Source organism: Molothrus ater, chromosome 4 (genome assembly GCF_012460135.2).
Source record: "Molothrus ater isolate BHLD 08-10-18 breed brown headed cowbird chromosome 4, BPBGC_Mater_1.1, whole genome shotgun sequence".
Classification (NCBI taxonomy): domain Eukaryota; kingdom Metazoa; phylum Chordata; class Aves; order Passeriformes; family Icteridae; genus Molothrus; species Molothrus ater.
This window is the reverse complement of record NC_050481.2, coordinates 37,239,610-37,266,235: the sequence shown is the minus strand read 5'-3', so window position 1 is coordinate 37,266,235 and position 26,626 is coordinate 37,239,610. Positions and strand designations below refer to the sequence as shown.

The 26,626-nt window shown below is 34.3% G+C and overlaps 1 protein-coding gene across 1 annotated transcript in view; it reads left to right on the top strand.

Moving 5' to 3' along the window:
* Nucleotides 1–25,709, top strand: part of GPM6A (glycoprotein M6A) — a 116,397-nt gene extending 90,688 nt beyond the window's left edge. The window contains exons 3-7 of the mRNA XM_036381856.1: nucleotides 18–174; nucleotides 13,809–13,962; nucleotides 16,046–16,122; nucleotides 17,431–17,496; nucleotides 23,459–25,709. Coding sequence (XP_036237749.1) covers nucleotides 18–174; nucleotides 13,809–13,962; nucleotides 16,046–16,122; nucleotides 17,431–17,496; nucleotides 23,459–23,611 — 607 coding nt within the window. The 3' untranslated portion in view covers nucleotides 23,612–25,709. The remainder of the gene's footprint in view (nucleotides 1–17; nucleotides 175–13,808; nucleotides 13,963–16,045; nucleotides 16,123–17,430; nucleotides 17,497–23,458) is intronic.
* The last annotated feature ends 917 nt before the right edge of the window (nucleotides 25,710–26,626 follow it).

The window sequence follows — 26,626 nt, the reverse complement described above, 5'->3', positions numbered from 1 at the left end:
TTGCTGTTCCCACACAGGATTGACATCTTCAAGTACGTGATATATGGTGTAGCAGCTGCATTCTTTGTATATGGCATTCTGCTGATGGTGGAGGGATTCTTTACAACTGGTGCCATCAAGGATCTCTATGGAGATTTCAAAATCACCACTTGTGGCAGATGTGTGAGTGCCTGGGTAAGTGGCTAAGAAAGCTTTTGTGACAAATTCAATATGCTCTGTATATATTTTTAGCGCCTTGTGATGTTTATTTTTTGGTTTTGTTTTTCTTTAATATTTTGTGATACCTCAGTTCAGTGTTTAAAAATTACAGCAAAGGAGAACAGAGTGTTATAAATATTCTCTGTACTGGCTAAATGCTAAGTAATTCTTGCTTCTCAGGAGCAATGAATTCTGCCATCTGGGTGAGAAAGCTTGTTACCTCAGCAACATAAGCTGTGCTGAGCAGGACTAAAACGGTATGGCCTCCAGCTCTACTGGGAATGAAATGTTTCCCTTACTAATATTTTCAGTTATTTTAGAAATCTTGCCTGTTCCTCTTTGGAACAAGCTGAGACCTGTTATCAGGTTCTAAATGGCAAACAGGCCATTATTTACTCCTGTGGTAATCTCTGGTTTGGAGAGACCATTCACTTATGACCCTGGAAAATTTGGATTCAAAAAATTTTTATTTGTACTAGGACTTAAATGGAACTTTATCATACTAAAATTGCTGACTGTTTCAAATGGGATTATTTTAAAATTTCTGTTCAGTGTCAGGTAAGTAACTAATTGTTTTTGGTTTTTTTTTATTTGACTGCTCTATGTCTAAGCTAAAAGGCCTGTGTACTTGGTAGCTGTTGGAGTTGGATATTTCTGAAAACACAGTCTGCATGAAAACCTCATATTTTGTGATGAATACTAAATGAATAAGTACAGCCAAATAGATCTGGTTGTTAGAGTACATTTATTTTTATGCTATATTAATGATAAATAACCTATAATTTCTAGGCAGGGTTGGGTTTCCCACTGTAAGTGTCAACATTTAATTAAGTGCAATACAGTCTGAACAAATATAAGCAATAGTTGCTTCCAGTCACACGCAGACTATCAAAACGAGTACTTTGGATACCCTGAGATTTAAGGTTAAACTGGACACAGATGACCTGTCTCTTGTAAATTGGAGAATGCAGTCTGTATGTCATCTCTATGTAAATGTAACCTGCTCCACAATAATCCTGAGGTTTTGTCTCCTTTTCTTTTGTTCTTGTCATCGTTCTATGATTTTGGCACTTCGACTAAGATTGCTTTAAAACCTTTAAATAAGTATATAAAAAAAGACTGAGAACGTTTTAAATTAAGAGCAGTCATTGCTTATGCCAACACTGCTTTCATCTTCTGGAAAGAACTCTCTAATCTGTATTCACTGAGGGCCTACTGAGTTAGTTCCAATTCTGTATAGAGTAGCAAGATTTTCAGAACACTTTTTCTTTGCAGCTTCTATGAATGCCTGTCCTCAGTACTGCAGCAGAGCAGTGCTACAACCTCTCTCAGTTTTGATAACTGTAATTCTATAGTATGTGTCTAGAAGAAATGAATGGTTAAGTAGCTATTTCATGGTTAATATCACTCTTATTACTAGTTATTCATGAAATAATTTCCTTCAACACTTTGCTTTCCTCATCAGTAATTTGCAATGTTTGTGTTTTACTTTGAGAAGCCCTGGGTTGATGTACATGGTGCAGCTAAGGTTCAGGCTGTATACTCTTTATGACCACAATTACAACAACTCATCAATTAGTTTGAGTTAAATACCTTGTTGTCCTTGCTATTGAAGTCAGTTTTTTCTTTTTCCTAGTGAAAAAACCCCAAACCTGCGGTTTGATTGCTCATCTCATTTTGATGCTCTGTCAGTAAGATTGCTATACAAATGTCTGGAGTTATTTTGGATTATTATTCTGGCTTTAGTGTCTGTACTCTAGAGAGTATATATCAATTAAAACTTGATATCCTTTTGACAAGGTTGGTTTTCATTGTCTCATACTTAAAATTCTTAAGGAAAAAATAACAGGTTTAAAAAATACATATATTTGGAATCACAAAATATTTCAATCCAAGACAGATGTGTTCAGAATTTATTCAGTTCCATAACACATGCAATGTTATCAAGAAATAAGACCTAAGAACAACAAAAAGAATAGTGGAGAGGTAAATGAAACCAAATCAGTATGGTGTGTCAAGGCCAGATTGTTCAATTGCTAAAATAGTGCTGTAATAAATTTTGTTCTGTACAGTTGCCAAAATGAGATAATGCTATTGAAAAGGGTTGGCAGATACTACAAGTTGCAAGAAAGCTTCTTGTGTACAGTTTTGAACTAGTAATTTTGTAGATATTAAAAATCTAAACTGTCAAAGATTAAACAGTTGGTTTCTTTTAGCAGTGCCTTAATGCTTACAGAAATGTACACACAGGATATTTGTTGTTTTGAAAAATTAAAATTATGAAAATGGCTCCACATCAAAAACACCTTTGTAAAAACTCCAGTTGTGACTATGATTTCACATCAAATTTGTTGATATCTTTCTAAATAGAAGTTTAACATTTAACATTTCATTTAAAGTCTGAAAAGGAAGTCCTTCAGCTTACCGTTGCCATCAGTTGTTTGTCATTAATATTTTGCAGGAGCAAATTTCTTATGTCTGTGACTAAACCTATTATGAAAATATTGGAAAAAATCAATAAAAAATTTCAAGAAGGAAAAATTTATTTTAACTTTGTATAAATAAGGTATGTTTCTATATATAGAAATATACAAAAAAATAACACCTTTTTCTCTTTCTTAAGAAATATTTTTGAAAAGCAGACTTTTGAGAACACTGATAGCCAACATCTGAAGGAACTTTTCATGTGCTCTTCCTGACCTCCCTCCTTAGCTGCAAATAGCTCACTTTCTAGCTCTGAATTGGCAAAAGAAATTTTTTTGCCTGAAGTAACGGAAAAAAAAATAGCTCAGCCTAACCTTTCCAATCAATGTATAGTTGACTTAACAGCTGATATGAGCATTCAGAGGCTTAGCATCCAAGTCATGTCAGTGCTGCCATGGAGTAGGGCCTCTCAGAGAGGCCTTGTGAAAGTGACAGTGAAGGCTCTCACTGGCACTGTTTGCAGACTCAATTTACTGTGAAAAGTAAAACAAAAGCAGTAAAACAATGCCAGTCACATTCGAGGAGGGATGCCTTTCATTCTAGGCATCATTTTTCCATGCCTGAACATGCTTTTAGAGTATTAAATAAACATTCATATATAACTGTGCTGCAGCATGATTAGTAAAGAATGGGAGACAGGCCTGATGCCAACTGTAACACTGTTTTCATGTTTGCAATTTAATACCCTTCCTATTATATTCAGCTCCCTTGGCCATGGAAAGCCTCATTTACACCTTGTTTTAGAGTATCTGTTCACAGAGTCAATAGAAATACAATGACACTTTCCCCCTCATGTTATGCTATAAAATGGGAAAGGAGGTTTGGTTTTTATTTTATTTCATCAGAAACAAATATATGAAGACTTCATTGTGGTAGTTGTATTTCTATTTCTTTGTACCTTGCTTTTCAAAAGAACCATGTTAAGGCTCTAGAGAAAGATGTTTTATATTCTAAACTGCACTTACGTATACCTTCTGTATCTTTAGTTTTAGGAATATTTCATTTAATTACTGACAAGGATTTTTCTGCCTTTGAAAATAATTCTGGTTATCTGGCTACCTATGGGCTATTTCATACATGCTTCTTGAGTGCCTAAACTAAAACATGAACTTCCCAATATATTTCCAGATTTTATTTCGCAAAAAAAAACCATGGAAGCTGCACAAATGTTTTGAAAAACCATCTGTGAACTCATCATTGCATCTTTTCCTTACCAGACCAGTTATTCTGGAGGCAGTGAAACCGCGTCATATTGACATTTGATTCTTTGTGTAACAGGAGGAAGAGAGTTCAGTGCAGGCTCAGCTGGCTTTCCCACCCAGAACAGATGTATTATTTCTGAATGTTAGAAATGAAGCCCTCATTTCTGAAAATTAGATACCATGTCTGGATATTCTGGGGTAAAACTGCTGATATGACAGACAGGGAGGCCTTGCTTCTTAAATTCTGCTCCATCTGAGGAATGCAGTATGCTTCATACCATATTTGTGAGAAATAAAGGACCTTCTCTCCAAGACAGCAGATATCCTTGTGGGTCCAGATTACTTTAAAACAATTTTAACTAGGGAAAGTATGTAAAAATCTCATGTCCTCATACATGATTAGTTGTGTATGCTGTATGGAGTTTCACACTGTGATATGGGAAATGGGGGAGGTGAGATTCATACTGCTCTGACCTTTCAGATTGCTCAACTCTAAACCAGGAACGTGATTTTTTTTTCCCCACAAATTACCCAGAAGCTAATGGAATAGTTAACTTCAGAGGGATTATATTATGGCACAGATATATCCCACCTAATTAAGGTTGCTAAGAAAAAGACCAATGCTCCTTCAGTAGTTAAAGGAGAGGGCAGCTTAGGCAAACTTTATCAGGTGAAGTGAATTTTTTTGTGACTGTCCTATTTTCTGCAAAAAAAATAACCCTCAAGTCTTTTAAGTTATGTCTTTTATATTAGGTTCTTCAATCAATTATATACTGTTAGTTGGATGTATCCTGCCTGGCCCCTTTAGCTGGAATTTAGGTGAATAACATATGCTGTCTAAACACTGCTGGAGTTAGTAGATGAAAGAAAACATATTAGCAATTTTATAGGTTGTTAGAATTCATCTTATCCCTGGATACTAAACCAGTGTTGAAATTTCTTTACAGAACTGTGTGTTCCTTGCAGTTTTCTGCTCTTGATCTTGAAACAGGAAGATCAAGCTGTAGCAACAGTTCAAAGCTCATTGAATGGTTAAGAGAGTCATCTTTATGTCACTCTCTCCCAGCTGCATTGTTAATATACATATGGGGTCTTGAAAAGAAAGAAGAAAGCTGGTTTTTTTTCACTATTTGTTATATTTTTAGAAATATTTTACAATGAGCTCAGAAATTTTATGTATGTCTATGTGCTGAATCTACTTTTTCTGTCTTTTTTCTGTAATCTGTTGAAGCCCTTTTGTTTTTCTTTATTATATAGTTCCAGATTTTCTCACTCAGGAATATTGCACATATAAAATAATACTTTCATTTGATATTCTTTTTCTCTCATAACTTCCTTTGTGTTGTATATGCAGCCCTTTTGTTGACTGTGGTATTCATTACATCCTTTAATAGAGGGGTGTGCCAGACATTGCAATGTGCCTTCCCAGTACCTTCTCATCTTCTCTTGGTCTTGCTGCTCGCTGACAGCAATGTTGTTGTTGGTGGTGATAAACTGGGTGGTTTTACTTCACATTGTGCTTTATGTCTTGCACATGGATGACAGGTTTTTTTCTTGGCATGTAAGCTCAGTCAGCAAGAACTTTTTGTTAATAAACTGCTGTCATGCATTTCCAAAGTATGCTTGACTTTGGGAGCAGTTTCTCCGTTTGCTTTAACTTTATTTTATGGATCATCACAAAACGCTTAAGATGATAGCTTTATTTCCCCTATGTTCAGATAATCCATCTCAGCTTTAACTTGAATGTTCCATCAGATGATGACAGTTTTCCCTGATTCTTGCTCTCACCTGGGGAACTTATTAACTGCATCTAGACATCTTACTCTTTTTATAGGTATTTAAACCTTTGAATATCAGTGGAATTATCAAAAATTCATTATTTTTATGGTGACAGAAAATTCACAGAAGCCATATGCCTTTGTTCTTCTTATGAAGTGCATCTTCCTGTTGATGTCTTACAAATAATTAGCTTTGTAAATATCTTTGGTCATTGCTTGCATAGGAAGGAGGGAAACTTTTAAATTTATTTAAGGTCACAATAAAATCTTAAAAGACTGTGTTATTGACTTTGAATGCTTGACAAGACAGGAATCAAGCAAGGAAGGTCCCTACCCTTTCATTTTCACACAGGCTTCTCAAAGCCCATTAAGAATTTATCAGGAAAGAAAGCACTTTTTTTTTGACAGCCAGGTATTAACCTTGAGTGACATGTTTGTTTAGTCTTATAACTATTATTTCTGCTTACTACTTTAAGTTTCACTCCTTTGTGTCCAACTACAAACCATGAAAATTTCCTAAAAAAAATGTTGCATTGCAAATTTTGGAAATGTGAAAAATGTAAACAATCTGTACTGTTCAGTCGTTTCCCAGCTGAGTGTTACATCTTCATCTGTGTATAGAAAATTTGTCATCACTGAAAACCATTAGAGTATGGTTTATAAAAAAATTATCAGCTGTTTGGTAGCATAACCTTGTAAATTTACTACTAGGATCAGCCTACATTGTCAGGGAAAAGGTAATGATTGAACTGATTGTTTTTTGTACTTAATGTCTTTGAATTGAATAGTTATGTGGCATGAACATAGGGAGGAGAGCGCATGAAAAAGGTTATTTAATGAAGATATCCATATTTTAAAAGCTACTAATCCATATTTTAAAAAGCCATTTTGGAAACCAAATTATTTATCTTCAATCCCATTTAAATGCAAAGCAAATATCTTAACTATATTCCCAGACAGTACTTCCTAGCATTAGAGAAATACCACCAGAAAGAAAAACAAGAGAAGGCCAGCTTTTTGAATGTGAAAATATGAGCATATGCATTTTGAAAAAAAAATTCCTGTTTGAAAGATTGTAAAAAAAATTACATAGGAAATTCTGCTTTTGTCAAGCAGCACTAAAGATCCAATGCTTTCTACAGGGTTTCAGAAGCCTGTCAGACTACAAAAATTATAGTCTTGCCTGAAGGATATAAAACAACTAATGATAACTTTAGGCAACACAAGGCTACAGACCCATCAACATTCTAAAGAAAATTCAGAAATAAAAATAAATTACCATGTTTAGTTTCTAAGGAAGTACCATAGAGAAAAATCACATCATCTTAAGGTAAAACTTTGTCTTGCATTAATGAGAAGTCATGTTCTTCAAACTGATATTTCATCAATTTGTTTACTAAGCAATATTTCAAAAAGTGAATCAGTTTCTTAGAGAATGATTTCTGACATGACTGTGGAAATCTCCTCCTGCACTGCTACCAACAAATCAACAGCATAAATCAAAAAGTAAGCCAGTTTTTACATGCATCCAAATGGTTTCCAAAGCAATAGAAATAATGCATGGAATATTTTAATCTTGAAATACACTTTTGGAAAAATATATGTGCAGATGAAAAGCAGAAAGCAACAGTGAGAATTGATCCTAACTTCGACAAAATCAGTTTTCCTTCCATCTAAACTATCTGTAGAAGAAAAATGTCTTAAAAAGCCAAACAAAACTGTTTCAAAATATAATTTCAATTTTCTGGGATTTTATATTTTTCTCTTAACATATTTTAATAATCAAAGGAAATTCTCATTAGGTAGTATTCAGTAAATGAATGAATTTAAATTAGGCAAACCTGAGAAGACTGTCCCTCTATGGAGAGAAATTTGGACCAATATTGGCTTTTTTTTTTCCTCTCGAAGCAGTTGACTTGAATGCAAGCCAAGGAATGTCAACCACGTGACAGTAATGGCACACCATGAAATCTATCCATGTTTCAACAAGACTTTTGGAGCTGTGCCTGGGAGGATAATATATTAGAGAGAGAGAGGATAAGCATATTGTGTAGAGGCAATTATAAATGTCCAACAAGTGAATGTTAGCAATGGAAGTGATGTTATAGAAAAGACTTTGCATGTGTGTATTTTCTGTGGTTTACAGTGATAATATCAGAACAACAGTCCTTTCTAAAAGCATTGTATATAAAATGAGACAAGTTGAAATATTTTTGCTTCATTTTTTTATTTCTTTCTATGAATGAGGCATGAATTTGGAGATGCTAGTTAGTACAGAAATGAAAATATTAGAAACCGTTTCCTTGTGAGCTACTCAACAGTCATTCTTTAACAAGTTTATCTCTAAAGACATCTGCTATTTTTTTTTAATTTTGTCATTTATTTACATTTTAATAAATAATAGAATTTTTGGTTCTAGACAACATTTTAAAATAAGCAGCTGAGGCTCTTTGAGCTTCTGCATTGTTAAAATGTTTTCCAGAGGAACTCAGCAAGTTTTATACTAACTCTCTTTCATATTTGTGTGTGAGGAATTATACATGTAAAATGCTGTCACAAAAAGAAATCCTTAGGGAAGAGGTGGAAGTGTTTATGGAGAGAGTCTTTTTTAAAAATGAAAAAAAAATTGCAAAAATCTGCTGGATTAAATCTAAACTTCTGAAAAGAAGAACTAAATTTCTGTGGGGCAATAATGTAGGTGATGAATAGGAACAAATATCTAATCATTAAACTGCTCTGTCATAAAAGTTTATTGATAAAGAGCCCTTATTGAGTCTGGACTGTTGATGTAAGGAGGTGTAGTGAAAACCCTGCATTATAGAAAATTGAATGCAAATAAACAACAGGCCTGAAGTGGGAACGTGTAGTGCTTCAAATCTGACTTGTAACCTGAAGAGAGAACTGTGCACTCTATCAGTACTCTCCCAGTACAGCTGCATCAAGACAAATTGCAGCATTTGAGAAAATATGTGTCAGCTGCAATAAATAATTTAAAAAGAGTATGCAAATGCATTTATGCAGAATGTGTTCAGGGTAAAGAGACAGTAGTAATAACTCAGAGGAATTTTTTCTGGGTAAAATGAACAAGATGAAGCAGAAGGTCTGAAAGGCAAAGGTTAGTTATGAATTTGAGGCTGGGCAAAGTGCTAAAACTAAAAAAGGTTTTGTTAGTATATATGGACAATTTAAAGTGAATGAGATGCTTGAGAGACAGGACAATTCAGGAAGAAATGGAAAGATCTTTCTGTTCATGCTTCTGTGTGGCCAAAAATTCCAACACAGCACCTTGTTCTGGAAAATGCACCCAAAACCTGGACTGCACTGCACTGCAGAGGCCAGCTGCTTCCTAGTATTCCCATAAGAGACAGCCAGGCTCACCCTGGGCTTATTCTGGGTGGTGTCCAGCAGTGCCAGGGTTTCATAATGAAGCATGATATGCTTTGAGCAGGATGGATGTACATGATCTCTGTAGGTGTGGTTTTGATCTCTGGCAAAAGCTGTTTATGGGAATTTCTGAAGCAGTGAAGAGGTTTGGAAGGAACCTCTTAGTTCATGTAGCTGAAAGTAAACATTTTTTGTGTGTGTCTCATAGGATAATAAATCTCAATGTGATGCAAACACAGCAAGGTGCACATCTTTTTGCAACTCTCTGCGTTGAGAGCTCACATCAGGGAGTTCGTATAAAATAAATATATGATGAGATTGAGAGAAAGTGTAAAAGTAAGTACTGAGTGCTGTGGAACAAAGATTGAATTACATGGCAACATGAGCTTTCTGGAGTTAAGTTTTATTTGGGCACTTAATTTGTTGCTATGTTTCTGTATTATTTTTCTTGTTGTAAGCAGTAGTGTCCTCATAAAATGACACGAATGAGGTTTAATTTGTTTCCTTCTCTTTCCATTTCTGTTTTTAGAAACTGTAGCTTTTAGATAAGATTTCACTGTCTCTATCCCTAGGGTCATTGAGCCATCATACAATGTTTCTTCAGGGTACTAAATTATTTATAACAAAACTAAAACAAGAAGAGTGTTTGAAATTTAATGAATGTGCTTTTCATGGGACAAGTACCCATAAATTAGGAAAGAGGGAGGGGGAAAAAAAAAAACCAAACCAACCAGTAACTGAAATCTTGATCTTATTAAAATAGGATTTAAGTAATCTTTCCAGTGGAAAAAAGATTTCAACCAGCTATGACCACCAGGGAAGTTGTGCTCCACACAAACAATTTCAGAATATGCTCTGAAATACCTACTTCCTGATATTGGTCTGTTTTGACTTAAAAAATCATTCCAGAAGGTTGATTATTCACCTGCTTTGATAATTTATAACTCAGAAAAGCCATTACAGGCAATGAAAAGCTTACAAAATCAGGCAAGAGCATTTTGCCAGCCACAGTGATGATACAAAAAGCCCCAAAACACTAAAAAGGTTAAAGATTTCTTTGTTCAAATAATTATTCATTTCAGCTATTCTTTGCAAATGTGAGCTGAGTTTAAATTAGTGATCTTTCATCTTCATTATTTAATAGATGAATTTCACTACCCCTTCTAGTTTGTTTTGAGTTTATGTGTTTGGCTTCTTAGAGTGAAAATCGAACTGATCAGAGAAAGCAATTCTCACTATAAGCACAATAGCTAGGATGCCAAAGGACAAACTGTGATACCTCTTTAGGATGCTATACTGCTATTCCAGAAATCTTCAACTTGTCACATAGCAGAATGCTACTTCAAAGGAGAAAGATCCCTTTGAATCTCAGGAGATTGGCCTCTGAATTTAATTCCTGGAGAGAACAGGCTCCTTAAGCATTCCTTGTAAGTTCTCTTGGACAAAGAGGGAAGGTTGTAATACCAGAGAAAATGATCTAAAAAAAGACTTTATTCTTCCCTTTGCTTTTTTTAAAATCAAATAATTAATAGTTTCATTCAATTATAAAAAGAAGCTACCACCTGCTAGTGCTGGAAGCTAATTTGTTGTACAAAGTTAAACTTTTTTTACTGCTCTTATGGCAAGAAGTATATTACTGCCCAGACCACATTTCTGTGGTTTGCTACACTGATATCAGTGATAGCAACTTCCAGGCATAACCCATAATTACCCCATGGTTTAACTTGAAGTTTTGTATTTTAGTTATTCTTACATAAACAAAGAAAACTTACGTATTTTTTCTGTCTTCTTGGTGCTCTTGGTGTTATGACATGAAATTAGGTATGTCATTGGCCATTGGCTCTTCAGCTGAAAGCAACTGACAGAGGAAAACTGAAGTTCTTCCTTTTCTAAAATATGTTTCTAAAATGAAATCATCATTTGAGCAATTTTTCTGAGATACTCAACCAATCAGATTCATATTTTTTAAAAGAATCTGTTCCATAACAAGCAGACAGTTCTCTCTGAGACGGCAGCTCTTGTGACTCACAGCAGCTATCATATGACAGATTTATACTACCATTTTATGCCCAAGGCAGATTTTATAGAGGCTAATAAGCTCTGTTTTCCCCCTCTTTGCTATACCAGTGCCTTACACAAATACTAGTGTATTATCTCAGTTGAAATTTTTGAGTAGGCTTCTTTATCATTACTACAGATCAGAAAATAAATAGATATTAAAAAGAACTTGTAATGCTCATGCTAGACCTATCTTTTTTTCTCCATGGGGTGTTTATCACAAAACAGGAAGATTCTCAAATCTATAGGGAGCCCAGTCATGAAAACAGTTATTACATTTCAGTGATATAACTAATTTAAAAGATTTAGTACTTCATTAAATAAGTGTATGTGCTACACTGAGACATATACTAAAATTCATTAAGTATTGTTTATTTCACAAATTCTAGAAGGACCACAAGTATGACTTCAGACTTACTTGTTTTTGTCAAGTTAAGAATATAGTCTAGAAGGCCGGTTTACTTTTAAAACACTTCTAGAATAAATGAGAATTTAAAGTCTATACAAAGACAGTCTTCTTTCTTATTTAGTATTCCTGCCTTAGAAAAAAATGAGTGCAACTCTTTGCCTTGATAATAAATTAAGATCGGACATAGCAATTTAGTTCGGAATTCATATCCCTGAATCTACATTTCTATGAAGTTTTCCAAGTAATCGTTTGTAAGTGTGTGCCTGGGGTGGAGACAGATATTTCTTCATTAATTTTAACACCGTAATATGGAAAGGGAAAAAAAAAGAAAACAGTAAAAGAGCAGTAACAACAACAGAAAAAGGACCATGTACAGAACAGTATTTACTTGTGTTAACTATTTGCTCTGCAATAGATGGGATAGAATTTCCAATATATAAAGCAACTGACTCATGGAAATATCTAAAGTAGTATTCAAGGGTGCATATTTATTTTGGACTTTGCCATGACTTCTTCTATTTTACCATCTGGGTTTGTAGTAAGTGGGTTATTGGGAAAATTTTTTTTCTTACCTGCATAAATACATTTTTAGAAATCTTTGTGTGCAAATTGGACACATCAGCTTTTCTTTTAAACTAGCTGGAAGTTGAGGAAAAAGTTAAAACAGTTTGTAACCCTCAAACTGGTAAGCATGAATGTAAAGTATGAGTATTGAAGAATGGAGAAAAAAGGATAGAAAGCTGATAAGAAAAGTATTGAAGCATGGAGAAAAAAGGATAGAAAGCTGATAAGAAAAGTATTAAACAGCTTTTCAAACTACTATGACAAGTGTCATTTACCTAGAGACAATCAGGAAAATTAATCTGAAATAAATTTTAAACTGGATTAATTAAACTACATTAAATCCCTATGTAAATACACTTCCTCAGAATTAAAATTACTTTTATTTAGTAGTATTTGGAAGTGAGTTAAGGTAAATCAAATTAAGGTCTCTTTCATATTGCTTAAGAACATCCATCCCATACCTTCAACACAATAAAGGTATCTCATTTAAAATTCAGACCTTTTGTTGTTTTGGATTACTTTTCCTGATCAGATCAATGTGGATAAGTCACTCTGCTACAATTTTTAGTACCATTTACTACCTTTTAGATTCTGACCTTATTTGATTTCCATAACTAAAATCTCTACATATATTAAGCTTTTTCCTGTATTACCTGAATTGAGAGATCTTGCATTAAAAAAAGAAAACCAAAAACAAAAAAGAAAATATCATCCATTTCCCCCTTATTTACTCTTTAAGGTTTAATTTTAGCAGATATTTGATCAGCTTATTCAGTTTTCAAAAATATTTCTTATTTCTTATTCTCAGAGCCAATATTTCTGAGGTAAGCAGCTAGAAAAATGTTAGTGTAATATTAGTGTGATGAAATTTTTTTGTTTCCAGTAATGTGTTTAGATTCATCAACATTTCTGAAGTCAACAAATACTGAGGATATTTGGATTCAATATTTAGAAACTAATTTCCCCATTTTACCATGTAGCATCTTCATATCCTTTCCACAGCATAAAATTAAAAGATGATTTGTTATTAATAAGTGTGTTTCCCAGTGGTGTCAGGCCAGCAAAAGAGCAGCAAGGTAGCATGTTTACATATGTATAGGACATTTGTTTACTTTTTTTTCTGAATGATGAATTTGCTTGTAGATCCCCAATATGTACGAATGCAATAACAGAATGGCAAAAATATAGTCTCATTGGTTCAATGCCAAATGGATTTGCCAGTGAGACTTTGTGGCAGTCATAGATAAAGACTCATTTTTATTAAGAGCCCAATTTTAAAAACAAAAGAAGCAAAGCCTACAGTATTTAATTTTAATTTTTTACTTCATGATTGGTAGTGGAAGACACAACCATAAGGCCTCCTGTTCTAACTATGGAGTACTGGTGATGAGAGACAGGGACAGATATGTTTCACAAAGCGTACAGCTGTCTGTACTTCAGGTGCGCTGCTTTACATCTATCGTTGGCACCAGGGTGAGAGGAACATGGAGTTATCTTGCCCTTCTGGAAGCATAATTCTTGTTCTTCAGAAACAACATGAGAGTGCTCTGGCATCATTTTGACCTGATCATTAATGGATTATCTGACCAAAACTGTAAATTAAATGAGGACAGAAGCAGACAAAGCCAATCATATATGCATTTGTTACTTTTCTGTTGTTCCTTTTTTCCAATGGTGAATCAGTTCCGTTCTGACTTACCACTGATTATGTTTTTCTATTTTTTACTGCAGTTTATTATGCTGACATACATCTTTATGTTGGCCTGGCTTGGAGTTACAGCTTTCACTTCTCTGCCTGTTTACATGTACTTCAACCTGTGGACCATTTGCCGAAATGCCACCGTAGTGGACGGAGCTAATCTCTGCTTGGATCTTCGCCAGTATGGTATGTAAATAAAAAGCACTAAATGAAAAGTAATATTTCACAAAAGAAAGCATTCCACTACTTTGCTTCCATGTGTCTGAAATGAACTGTTCAGTGTTTCTGAAGTAATTGTTAAGTGTCTCTCCCTGCCCTTTTACCCACTAGTCTAAATAGTGCATAAAAGATGAACTGCATTGCCCGTCCTGACAAAAACTGAGTCAACCTTGTCAATCTTCCCAGAGTAATGAAAATCTGTCATGAGGCTTTGGCTTAGTCTCTTCAGAAATTGCTGTAACTTGTCTAAAATGCTTAATTAGTCTTCTATCTGGAGAATGACTTTTAATTTTGTTGTAGGACACTGACTTGGAGATGTGAGGTCCTAGGGTATCAGCTGTCTCTGCAGAAGTGAATTGGGACACAAGATCAATTGCTTTCAAAAACCCTGATGAGGACCAACAATACTGATAGTAACACTCCAAGAAAGTGGTGGAAAGAGAGAGAGGGAGTGGGGCTAAAGCCTGAATGCTGGAGGTTAGAATAATGTGGGGATACGCACCCATGTGTGTTTTGAGAGAATGTGAAAGGAGAGAAAGGAATTTGTGATCTTAAAATATCTGAGAATTCTTGGGTTGGTGATGGTAATTCAATCCTTCTACAAGACTGGTTTGATTCTACATGTTATGGTCTTAGTGATTTCTCAACCCACAGAGCTTTGTGGGTTGAGAAATCACTAGGACCATAACATGTAGAATCTCGACAGACAGTTTCTTATCTTTCCTTTTGTTCTTCCTTGGCATTTCCCTTTGCAAGGAAATGGTTTTAATAATAGTAAACATTTCAATTAACCTGAAATAAAATATTTGAGATTTTTCTTTCATGAGAGGGAAGGAAAGTTGGAGTTTTTTATTGTTTGGTTTTTTTCCCCTACACAGCATGGCAGGTGAGTTTAAAAATCAATTATCTGTATAGATCCTATCAAGTGTATTATTTTTCTTTTTATGACCTTTTATTTTGTTAATATTCATGACTATTTTTTCATTAATTCTATTTAGGATGTTCATAGAACACTAATATGTACAGTGTGTATTCTGTGAATGTACCTTTTTACTGTAGATTCAGTGTAAAAAACACTGATGTTAGGAAAGAACCATTTTTCATGGTAACTAAGTTACTTGCAGTATTTTTTTCAAGCTAGTCTTTGATTTAGTATTTGGACACTAGCTAAAGGAAGCAAGGTAGCAGATTCTACTTATTGCTGCTGAAAAGAGAAACAATAAAGTATAAGTTTGTGTAATGCTTTTTTATAACTTGTGGAAGAAGCTTTATACCAGATCAATATGTTTGAAACCAATATACAGCACATTTCTCCACATGAAGGTAGAGAAGGTTTGTGAACATTTGAAGTGTATAAACTGGTTGCAAATAATTTCTGGTTCTTTAATCGTTGTGCTGTTCAAAATCAGGAATAAAGATATCTTCAAAAATGGCAGAACAATTGTTACCTGCATGTTTTTTCTTACTAGGGCTTTTACTAAATAGATAATGTGCTTTGTGCTGGCTGAAATAGAATAGAATCCTAGAGTGGTTTTAGTTGAAAGACGTCTTAAAGACAAGTTCCAACCCCTTGACATGGGGCAGAGAGACATTCCTCTAGATCAGGTTGCTGAGGACCCCATCCAACCTGTCCTTCAACAAGTCCAGGGATGGAATGTCCACCATTTTTCAGGGAAACGTGTTCCAGTGCCTCAACACCCTCATAATAAGGAATTTCTTCCTTACATCTAACCTAAACTTATCTTCTTTCAGTTCAAGCCATTACCCCTTGTTCTACTGCACATGCCGTTGTATAAAGTCCCTCTCCAGCTCTCTTGACAGACCCTTGTATTCCTGGAAGACTGCTATAAGGTCTCCCTAAAACCTTCTCTTCTCTAGGCTGCGCAATCCCAGCTGCCTCAGCTTGTCTTCAAAGGAGAGTTGCTCCAGACTCCTAAATGTCAACAAACCCCAGATATCATTGTTAAAATAAATTCTTAGCTTTTCTCATATAAAGGAAGTTGATCTGTACCAGGAATTCCTAATAATGTGAATACTCATTCTTCTCCAGGTATTGTAACTATTGGAGAGGAAAAGAAGGTTTGCACCTCATCAGAAAGTTTCATCAAGATGTGTGACTCTAATGAGGTAAATAAATATCATAGTATTTTTTGGCAAATCCATTATATATGTTGTAGCAGGAAGTAACTGGTATATTTTTTCTTACTGTTAATGGTCTAATTCTAGCTTTGGAGATGAAATAAATCACAGTGAAAAACACAGTCAAGCAAGTAGTTTTCCTAATCTTTTACCAAATTTAGTCAGTGCAATTTCTCCAACCATTTGTTTTCTAAATATGCTTGTGGCTTGTTTGTTTGGATTTTTTTAATAATTCCAGTATCTTGTTCTTTGTTACTGAGAGGTTTTTCAAAGCTAATGCCTCTGCTGCACAATGAATAGGTCCATATAATGAATCTTTGATTGAAGGGCTTATGGCTACTGTTGTGACAGGAGAGTAAAGATTGCAAATGGATTTGGCCAAACCTTGTTGAGCATTAGGATTGTAGCTCTTAGTACGTTTTTCCTTGTAGTTTTTCCCTTGGGCAAATGCCACCAGTTTCAGTGCAGTTGAGGGTTCTGGTTTTGTTTTCAAATGATAAAGGATGAAGACAGGACAAACAAAATTACATCTGCCTAGAACAAAGAGAGGCTAAAATGTTGATCCCTCATGAAGCCAGAACGGTCAACATATGATAAGTGTTTTACTGGGTCTCTTACTATGGTTGAATCAATCTCAGAGGGACGGTATACAATCCTCCTTTACACCAAAACCATCTTCCAAAATCAGTTCTTGTGGTGCAGTTGACTCTCTGTGGCTGCTGCATAAACCAGGTCACTGAAATTAAAAGCAAATATAATCATTTGGTTTGGGGTGAAGTGAGGATGGTGGTTAATTTGAATTATGTAAGTAACCTAGTTTATATTATATCATTATGAACAAATTTGAGAGGGAAGTGGATCAATATATGAGGATGGAAAGCTACAGTTCATGAAGGGAAAATGTGGTTTCTTAGGTTGTCTCTGCCACTGAGAAGCCATCACAAACATTATTCTTGTCAGCTAGTATTGTAGAATAAAAAAAAAAAAACAAACAAAACCCTCAAAATGTGCTGGAGTGTTTATTTTAAATAATTAATTTCTTAATATTTTATTATGTAAATGCTGTACATTTAAATAGAGTTATGCTTTTTCCCTGACATGAGCATTGTAACCAAAAAAAGCACAAGCACAATTACATGTAGTGCTATCAATCTCTTGGAAAAATATTCCCATTCATTACTTATGTGGAAGGGCGGAACCAGGAAGGTAATTATTTGTTCTATGTCAGTCTGAATTTTTGTTCATTTTCTGTTTGCTGTACAACCATGGAAGTCCTTTTCTTTGCTCCCTTTGCAGCTAAACATGACATTCCACTTGTTCATTGTGGCACTTGCTGGAGCTGGAGCAGCAGTCATTGCTATGGTAAGCCACCATACCCCTCTATAACTCATCTGAATTGCTGATTCTGACTTAGGATCAGCTGTTCAATTTCCATACTATCACCCAAAGCTATTATTAAAATATAGTTCTGTAATTCAATACTCTCCCTTTTTTTCTTCTTTTTTTTAATATATTGATGGATTCCCTTTTAAGTAGAATATCATGATTACTTTTTTGAATTGAAAAAACACCTTTAAGTACATGCTAAGAATTTTCACTGTTCTCTTGCTGTCTTCAGACAAGTGTCTGAATTCACATGTCTATTTTGTAACCATAGTATTATACTTTTATGATCTCTGCCTTTCTGGGTATTCATAGGCTTGCCACACTGCTATTTTAGGAACAGAATCTTTTTGTCAGTTCTATGAATATATATGAATGTGTTGATTTTTCTGTCAGGACCAATTTTTCTGCTCCTTTATAATGAAGATCACTTTAAATTTTGACATTTTGTCAATGAGAAGGTTCCACTGAGAAAAAATATGTGAGCTGGTGCCCTGCTCTTTTGTCTTTTGTCTGCTGCATTTGCTTAAGCATAAAGATATTTTTAGACTCACAATTCTCTACTGGTGTAGGTTTGCATTATGCATGCTGCAATGGGAAATTAAAAGTGACTGTTACTTGGTTCTGATGCTTTCAAAAGTGTTAGTGGTGGTGATTCCTATATACTGCTTATACTAGTAGTTTTTATGGATCATAGGGCCATGATTTGGTTTTTTTATCCTTATAATTATATTATTATAAAAAAGTACATTCAGAAAATATCCAATGAAGCTAGTGCTTCTCTTACGTCAATGATTTCTTTTCGTATTTACTGCCATTTTTTCATTATTACATGACACCCTGCAAACAGCAAAGACAGCTAAATAAAAAATACATATTTTCAAAGTATTTTTTTGTTTCAAGGCCACAAATGATAAGTGTAATAGTAGAATAGAATTCATAATAATAATTTAATTTTTTTTCAAACTGAAATTTTTCTGCTTATAGTTCGAAAAATGGTAACCACATAGCAATTATGATAACATATCATTAGTGTTAGGAAAAGAGATCATTAGTTTTCCACTGTGTGATTACTTTGAAGTATATTCAGTTGATATCATAAAATTCTATTTTGCTCAGATGAAAATTCTGCATTTCAATCAAGAGTTTTGAATTAAAATAGCCACCAAAATATATTTAATGAAAAATAATACATCTTCAGTGAAAGCAAATTAAGTAAATACACTGTGCTACATAGTTTAAATACGTAATACTTTCAATGAAGTTTTTAAAAAGTCCCCTTGAAGCTCAGCGTATCAAAGATACCATAGCTGCGTTATACTAGGCACAAACACCCTTTGAAGTCACTTTGATGGTGCATATTTTTTCACATGTTTTTGAAGGATTACCCATTTCCAAGTGTGCTTTGTGTTGAATTCTATAATGCACAGAGCAGACATGATAACACTGTTCCAACAAAAATATAAATTAATGTTCTAAGTGCTAGTAAATGGCATACTGTCCCAGCACTGGTAGATGTATGTTTCATTAAATGTTTACAACAGTTTTTTCAAGTTTCTAACTATGCTGTTTGTTTTTAACCTAACATTCTAATCTGTTAGGTACCTAAAGACTAGCACATTCCACTCTTTGATAGTGTAATTTCCAAAACCAACATACCAGACCACATCTCTAGGCTAAGACATGTGCTTCACACTTGACATAGTACCCCAAACACAAGGGAAATGAGGAAAAATTCAGAATCTTGTGGTTGGACATGCAGACATTACAAGGTTCTCCTTTAAGGAAAGTTTACTTTCCCAAGGTAAAAGTAATTTAAGGGAGGAAAATTAATTTGGGGTCCTAACTATCTCATCCAGGAAGAAGATGTCTTTTTTATCCAGATCTTAGACTCAAATTAGTAGACAGAGGTAATGCATCAGAAGTGAGAAATAGTGTGCAGAAGTCATTTTAGTAATTGGAAAACCAGTGCCCTTCACTATATATGCTGCTTCAAGAATAGTTATAAATGAAATTATGACATTTGTCTTTGAGTATATCCAGAACATGTTTGTGAAATTAAACAGGAAAATTAGAAAATACCAGTCTTTTACAAAAGAAAAAGCTTATTAATATAATGCACTCCTAAAACATTTCTTGCAAACAATTACTTTAAAGCAGAATAGTCCATCTGACTAAAGTGGTAAGTATATGGTATTTATGGCCAGCCAGTAACAGTAGTGCAACATCAGTGCTGAATGACAGAATTGGTAAAATCTGCTTCCTGAAATGACATTTTAAGTTATGACATCAATATACTCCACTATATCCTCACTTCTGGATTTGTAAACATTTGCAAGTGCCAGACTATTGAATTTCTGAAGGTATCTTAAACTCTATAACGTCAATATGATTCTACAAAATTCACAAAAGAATCAGCTTATTCATAAATACTAAATCCATCTGTCCCCAGGATACTTTTCATAAAACTGTATTTTAAAAAGATATTTTTTTTAAGAGTAGTCATTTATTGCAAAACCACAAAAAATTTGTTAAAACTTGCAAAACCATTTGATCACAAATCACTATTTCCCCAGATCTCTTGGTCTCAGATTTGCTTAAGAATGTTAGAATTTTTTCCCAATTCACAAGATACCTCTTTAGTCTGCAAAGGAGAATCTTGGGTTTGGGTTTCAAAAGGAGAATTGTCCTACATTTGAGGACTGATATATATAAAGCCTCATATATTTTACAGTATATGTCAGGGAAAGTTTCATTTTGCAGCAAAGAACACAGTCAAAGAGTTTATTTTGAAAATTTATCACTCTTATGTCAATGCAAGATGGGGAAAAAAGAACCAAAACCTGATAAATTATTTATGCTGTAAATGCTTTTTGAGAGTCTTTACCATGGAAAAAATAGCCAGGCTTTTGAATAGTGTTTAATTTGTACCATACATGATTCTGAGCAGTACTGTTCTTTCTTATGTCTGAATGGACAACAAAGGCATATGGAATAGAAAATTACTTATAAATTTTATACATACATACTTACAAATTTTACTGTTGTCAGTGTTGTGTTAGATAGAAACAGAAGACATGAAGTTGTTTAAATGTAAGCTCTAGCATTCAACAGTTGATTGTAAAGCCAGTATACATTCTAGCTGTTATGTTTCCCCAGAAACACTGCGGAAAAACTTAATTATGAGATGCAAAATTTCCTTTCTCAAAGTTACCATATGAGCTGGTAACTCTTTTGCCTTAACTTCCACAGAAATTATGTCCAGTAAGGTGGAGATGCAATCAGGTCTCCTGAAACAGGAACAATGGAAGTGTAAAGTGGTGTATTCCTCTCCCCCAGTATGATTGTGGTCTTCTGCAGGATGTGAGATGCATATAAAGGGAGGAATTCAAGTTATTTAAACTTGGGTCCTGGGGAAGTAGTGACATGTCCTGCATGGAAAAATAAAACAAAAAAAACAACCTCAAATAGCCAACTCCACAATTTCTAAACACTGAAGCATACTTTCACCTTATGAAGAAATCTAAGCAGGAATAGGTATGGAAAGACCCTGCACTGCCTTGCATATTGTCTGTAATTGAAACCTCCTGAGGCAGACTGTGGAAGCTGCCTGGCTTCAATTTAAGTAAGCCTTGACGAGGGCCCCACTGGCTTCAGGCTATTCAGGTCATGGAATTGTGAAATGCAATTAGACAGCCACTTAGAAATGACCTCCATAGTGTGGCAATGTTATCTAGGAACTTGGTGTTAAAATAAAAAACAAAGGTGGTGGTACTGTTCAATGTATATGTCATTGTAAACATGGATATATATTTGATATTATATTAGTTAAAGTAGGAGTTTCCTGGCAAACCTTCCTACTTACATTGAATATGAACTCCAAGAGTTTTCGACAGTTGTTACAGTAGTTTGATTCAGTATTTTCATAAGGAAGGGATGGGCAAAGAATGGGTGTTTAAGGAAGGTCCGACTGTTACCAGTATACCTTCAAAGTAGTCTATTTTTTAACAAAGAAAAATGATGAGTGATATTGCAGGACATTAAGTTTAAATTTTTGTTTTACTGGGTCATTACCAAATATTTTGTGAAGGTAAGAAAAAGTGCCTATATCATTCCATTTTCATCACAGATTCTTCAGTTGCAAGGATTTCTGGCAAATATGTTTTAAAAGGTCATGAAGATACGAGTACACTGCTCAGATAGCCCCCACTTTCAGGATTCTCATGTCTGCAATCTGTTTGAGTTTCAGATTGTATTTTTAATTGAAATTTCAGACTCAATTTGCACCCAATGAATTTTCATTGGGTGCAAATTGCAATTGAGATGACAAAATTTTTAATTTTACCAGCCTGTTTATTTTGATTTTTCTCAATATTTTTACTGTGGAGAATTTAAGGCATTTCATTCATCACAATGGGGATCCAGGATTAGGGTTTCCCATTCAATCTAAAAATGCCTGATCCAGAAACTACCCATGGTGAAAGCTTTTGGAAGAGCTGAGTTAGGATAGAAGGTGTTTTTCCCATGTACTAAATTATGACTAGAGAGCATTCCAGAGTGACACACAACATGCTACCATCTCCAACATCTATACTCATGGATTGCTTTGCTAGTGTTGTGCTCTAGATATCAAGAAAATCCTTAAGATATGTAGAAATACTACTCTCTAGTTTTTTCCCTAGAGGACAGATTCTCTGGACAGCTTCTTTCTAATTTTATGTCTCCTCAAGTCAGATAGTATTCCTTAAATAAGGATTAATTGGAAACTTGACATAAAACATAAGGATAAAAAAGGTAGAAAAAATATCTGGTCTTTTTAAGGGCTTCAGAATGCTTTCCTTGATCATAATTATCCAGATTAAGAAATGTACTTTTGCCTGCACTAATCAGCAACAACTGCCAACAAACAGTTGTGAAAAAAATGTCCAAATATTCCAAAAGAAAAAAACCCCAAACGTATTAGAATGAATTTGTTCATTTAAATATGAATCTAACATACTCATATGTACAATAGTACAACATGAAAAGGAGAGTTTGCGTAATCTCAAGGTGGTTTTTTATTATTTATTGTATTATTAATCCATTTTCCATTAACTGAATCCCAGTATAATTTCTTAATTTCTTAGAGAGGGGTAAAATATTTTGGATCTCACAAAATTGCGCATTGCTTCTGAGGAAGTAGATTAGCATAAATTAGAGATGCTCTCCTCCGAAAGTGTCTGAAAACCTGCTAGGGAGGGAATAAAGGTCCAGAGAGTCCCAGCAAAAACTAGTTGAATATCCTTGTGGAACACTTTTATTTTCTGACTGAATACAGAGTAAACAGGACATCCAAATTTTTTTCAACTAAATTTTGTCACATTTTGCCTAACTGAATTTATTTTGCAATTATTGACAATTTTTCCCCAGATTGGTGAATTAAATACAAAGCTGGAATTGTAGTTGAAAGAAGTCGTGGCTAAATGAAAGGAAAATGCTAACCTTAACAAAAATCAAGAAGTAAAACTTTCTGTAATTGTATTAGATATGCAGTCATAAGATGTGTCTATGGCATATTTTGATGTTAAGAACTACTTTAACAAAAACTTCTTCAGTGGGGAAAAGTGTACAGTAAATACATAACACAGAAGGCATTTTTACATGTACCTTTGCAAACTAACTGAAAAATAATGCAGGGATGATTTGGAATTTGAATTTTTCAGGTTTTAGGGATTTTTTCCTTATGTCTATTGCTACCAACTACTAATTATAGTAACAGTAACAGCTATGAGATGAATAATCTGAAGGTTAATGAAGCCTGAATTTGCCATCATGGTTCTATAGTACTTCTTGACACAGACTACCTAGCTCCTGCTGATGAGCACCTACAGCCTCCAAGTTTACACGTGCTCTATTCTGACTACCTCTATTGTTTCTTAATGCTGTGTTACCTCTCTTACAGGTTCATTATCTCATGGTCTTGTCTGCCAACTGGGCCTATGTGAAAGATGCTTGCAGAATGCAAAAATATGAGGATATTAAATCAAAGGAGGAACAAGAGCTGCATGATATTCATTCTACTCGCTCTAAAGAGCGGCTCAATGCTTATACATAAAAGAAACCTTGTCTTACTTCCTAACATGTGAATGCTTTGTTGTTTAACTAAAGGCCATCCTACCATTTTAAAAACAATTGAAAGTGCTTCTCACAAAAGATAGTTTGGGTGACTTACATATCACCTACATACAATTCTTGGTTGTCTAGCACTTGGTTTCTTAATTAGTTCTTACTTTGTGTGACCATTCTATACCACAAAGCTCCTAAATAACCTTTCCTGAATCCCCTTAGGCTAATTAGTTCTGATAGGTCAAGGATACTAAACTATTGTCAAATACAACTATGTGTTTGATTTTTTTAATCACTTTGTATGTGTTATGCATAACACCTTTTGCATTGTTTCTTATATGTTTTTGGAAAAAAAGTAGCTTTTTATACTTTTTAGTTTTGAGTTCAGTAACTACTTTAACTACAGGTATACTTAAAAGGGACCATTGTACATGATGTACAATATATAAAGAAAACATTCTGATGACTTTCCTTTATATATGGAAAACCTGCCAGAGGGACCCTGATCAACTTGAATGAAGGTCCTAAGAACGTTTTAAACAATCAAAGGTGCAATTTCTAAATTTGTAATAGTGGGTAAAAAAATAAAAAAAAAGCGAAAAAAGAAAAAAAAAAGAAAAAAAAGAAAAAAGTGCTTCTTATCTTTGTTAACATTGTATTATTGATGTTTTTAAAGAATATTCTCTTGTTTCAAGTTCCATGGGTGATAATTCCTGTTTGTATTGTGAGCATGCAGTCCGTGGTGCTAACAATGCATGGCCACTTGCCTTTTGAAGGAATTCAATACCACGGCTACCTGTTAACGAGTTATGGTATATAGACAACTGTTAATTAAGTGATATAGTTATTCATAGTTTTCTACAGAATAATCTCTCTTTAATTCAATGATGGTTATGCTAAATTGGAGCTGTCCATGTGATGATGTAAGAAATTACTGCTTAGCTACATTTATGAAAGTAATATATCAAAAATGCAGTGACCATAGGAGTCAGATGTCTTTTTACCTGCTTTAAAAATTTAAATGGATTGCACCTGTCTGAACTGTAAAAGATATATTAAAGGAGACTTCCATAAATGTTATAGCTTGGCTTCTAGCTTTCCTACACATAATGGTTTACCTGTATTACGTTGAAGTAAGGTGAAAGACCACTACAGAGCTTATTATTTCAAAGTGTAGTAATATATTTGAACCTTTATTTTGATATGAAAGTGTTATCAGAATGATAGGTCATCTTAATTTGAAAGAATTACCTGTATCAAAAACAGAACAAAAAACCCTATTTAAGAAAAGTCAGTATTATTGGACCAAATTTGGTGGATTTTTTTTTTTGCCTATTTCTAATGCTACAAGAATGCTGTAAAGTGTCTTTTAAAGTGATGTAGCCTGACAAGACATTTTTGTCAGTGTTAAAAACCTTAGGTAGTTTTGTGCACTTATTGGACCATTGTGAATTCTCTCTCAGTGTAAGTGCATTTCTAATAAAATTTCTTGAGTAAAACTCTTCTTTGTACTATTACTAGTCATGCATCATCAGTAATTTTTAACAATTCTTGTAGTAAGTAGAAGGTAATACTATAGTTACTTGTGGCATGATAATGCATTAAGTAGTATTAGTTGGTTGAGTTCTTTTTCTTTTTCTTTTCTTTAGCTTGTTTTGGGGGTTTTTTTTGTTGTGTTTTTGATTTGGGGTTTTGGTTTTGGTTTGGATTTTTTTTTTTTTATACTTAAGCTGTCCTACGGGGTCAACAGTTTTCTGATAATGTGCAGTACCGGTATTACAGTTCTGCAAAAAGTATTAGGAACCTCTTTTGGACTCTATATTGTAGTGTTTCAGTTTTGTGTCTTAAAATGTTTGTGCTGATTTTTAAAACTATGTCTTTTAAACTCATGTAATGATGTTAATGCTTTTGGCTCTTCTCTGGTATTAGAGTTTGTATTTTCACAAAGAATGCTTTGTAGCAGGCATTACAATTAATCTGTTTTGTACATAAATGTGCCAACAGCTTGATGGTGGCGTTTTTGAAATGTAGAACAAAGTGCTTGCAAAATGTAATAAACACACTTGTGTACTTTGTGTTCTTGTTAATTCTTTGTGTATTCCTTTGCCTGTATTGGACAGGTCACTGTAACCAGAAATGGCAGAAGCTTGTTTCTCCTACAGACCTTGCTATTGCACAGACTGCTTTAAATATGTCTCCTAATCAGCATTTAGTGTCAGAAATCATACATCTTAAGACTAAGAGAGTAAAGTGTTTTCTAGGAGCAGAGTTTCATAGTCAAGGAAGTGCCAGGTAGCAGAAGCCATACTTGCTATATTTTTAACATATCAGTCAAAAGAAAAATTTGGAAAGATTCCCATTACTATAGTGTCATTTGGAACAGCTCAGCAGAAACAGGTCTGACAACAGTTTGAATGTTGCTAAGGATACTGATTTGTGGATGGTACAGTAGCTAATACTTTGAAACCTCAGTAACAATACTACATTACTTGCAAGCATGTAAAGTAATTTAAATGGTTAAGAGAGATCTATAGCTGTGCCAACTAACCTGATATCACTAAGGAAATTATTTAAAATACAGTTCCACAATGTGTTTTTTTCTCAGTTAGCCAGCTGTTATGAAGCTCTTTATGTGCTCTTGATGAGGACTTGTGTCAGGATGGCAGAAGCAGCACAAGCCAAAGGAATAGAGGAGCTTCCCACAGCACAGCACATCAGTCTTAAGTGATTCACTTCAAAGTCTGAGCATATTTGGTTTATTCCAGAGACTTCTCTGTTTGTTGACAGCCTAAGCTGATTTTTCCTGAGTTAGGCTGCATGGATCTTGCCTTCTATAAATGCTTCTGTGCTCAATCTAAACTTGTGCTTATTGTGCTTTTAAGAAGCAAGAAAAACTTGGAGGTTAATCTGTTTGGGGCAGGTTTTTCCTGGACAAAAGGCTGCAGTTAAACAAAAATTTTCCTTTTAAGAGGATTCCAGCCCTAGATACTCAATTTTGCATGTT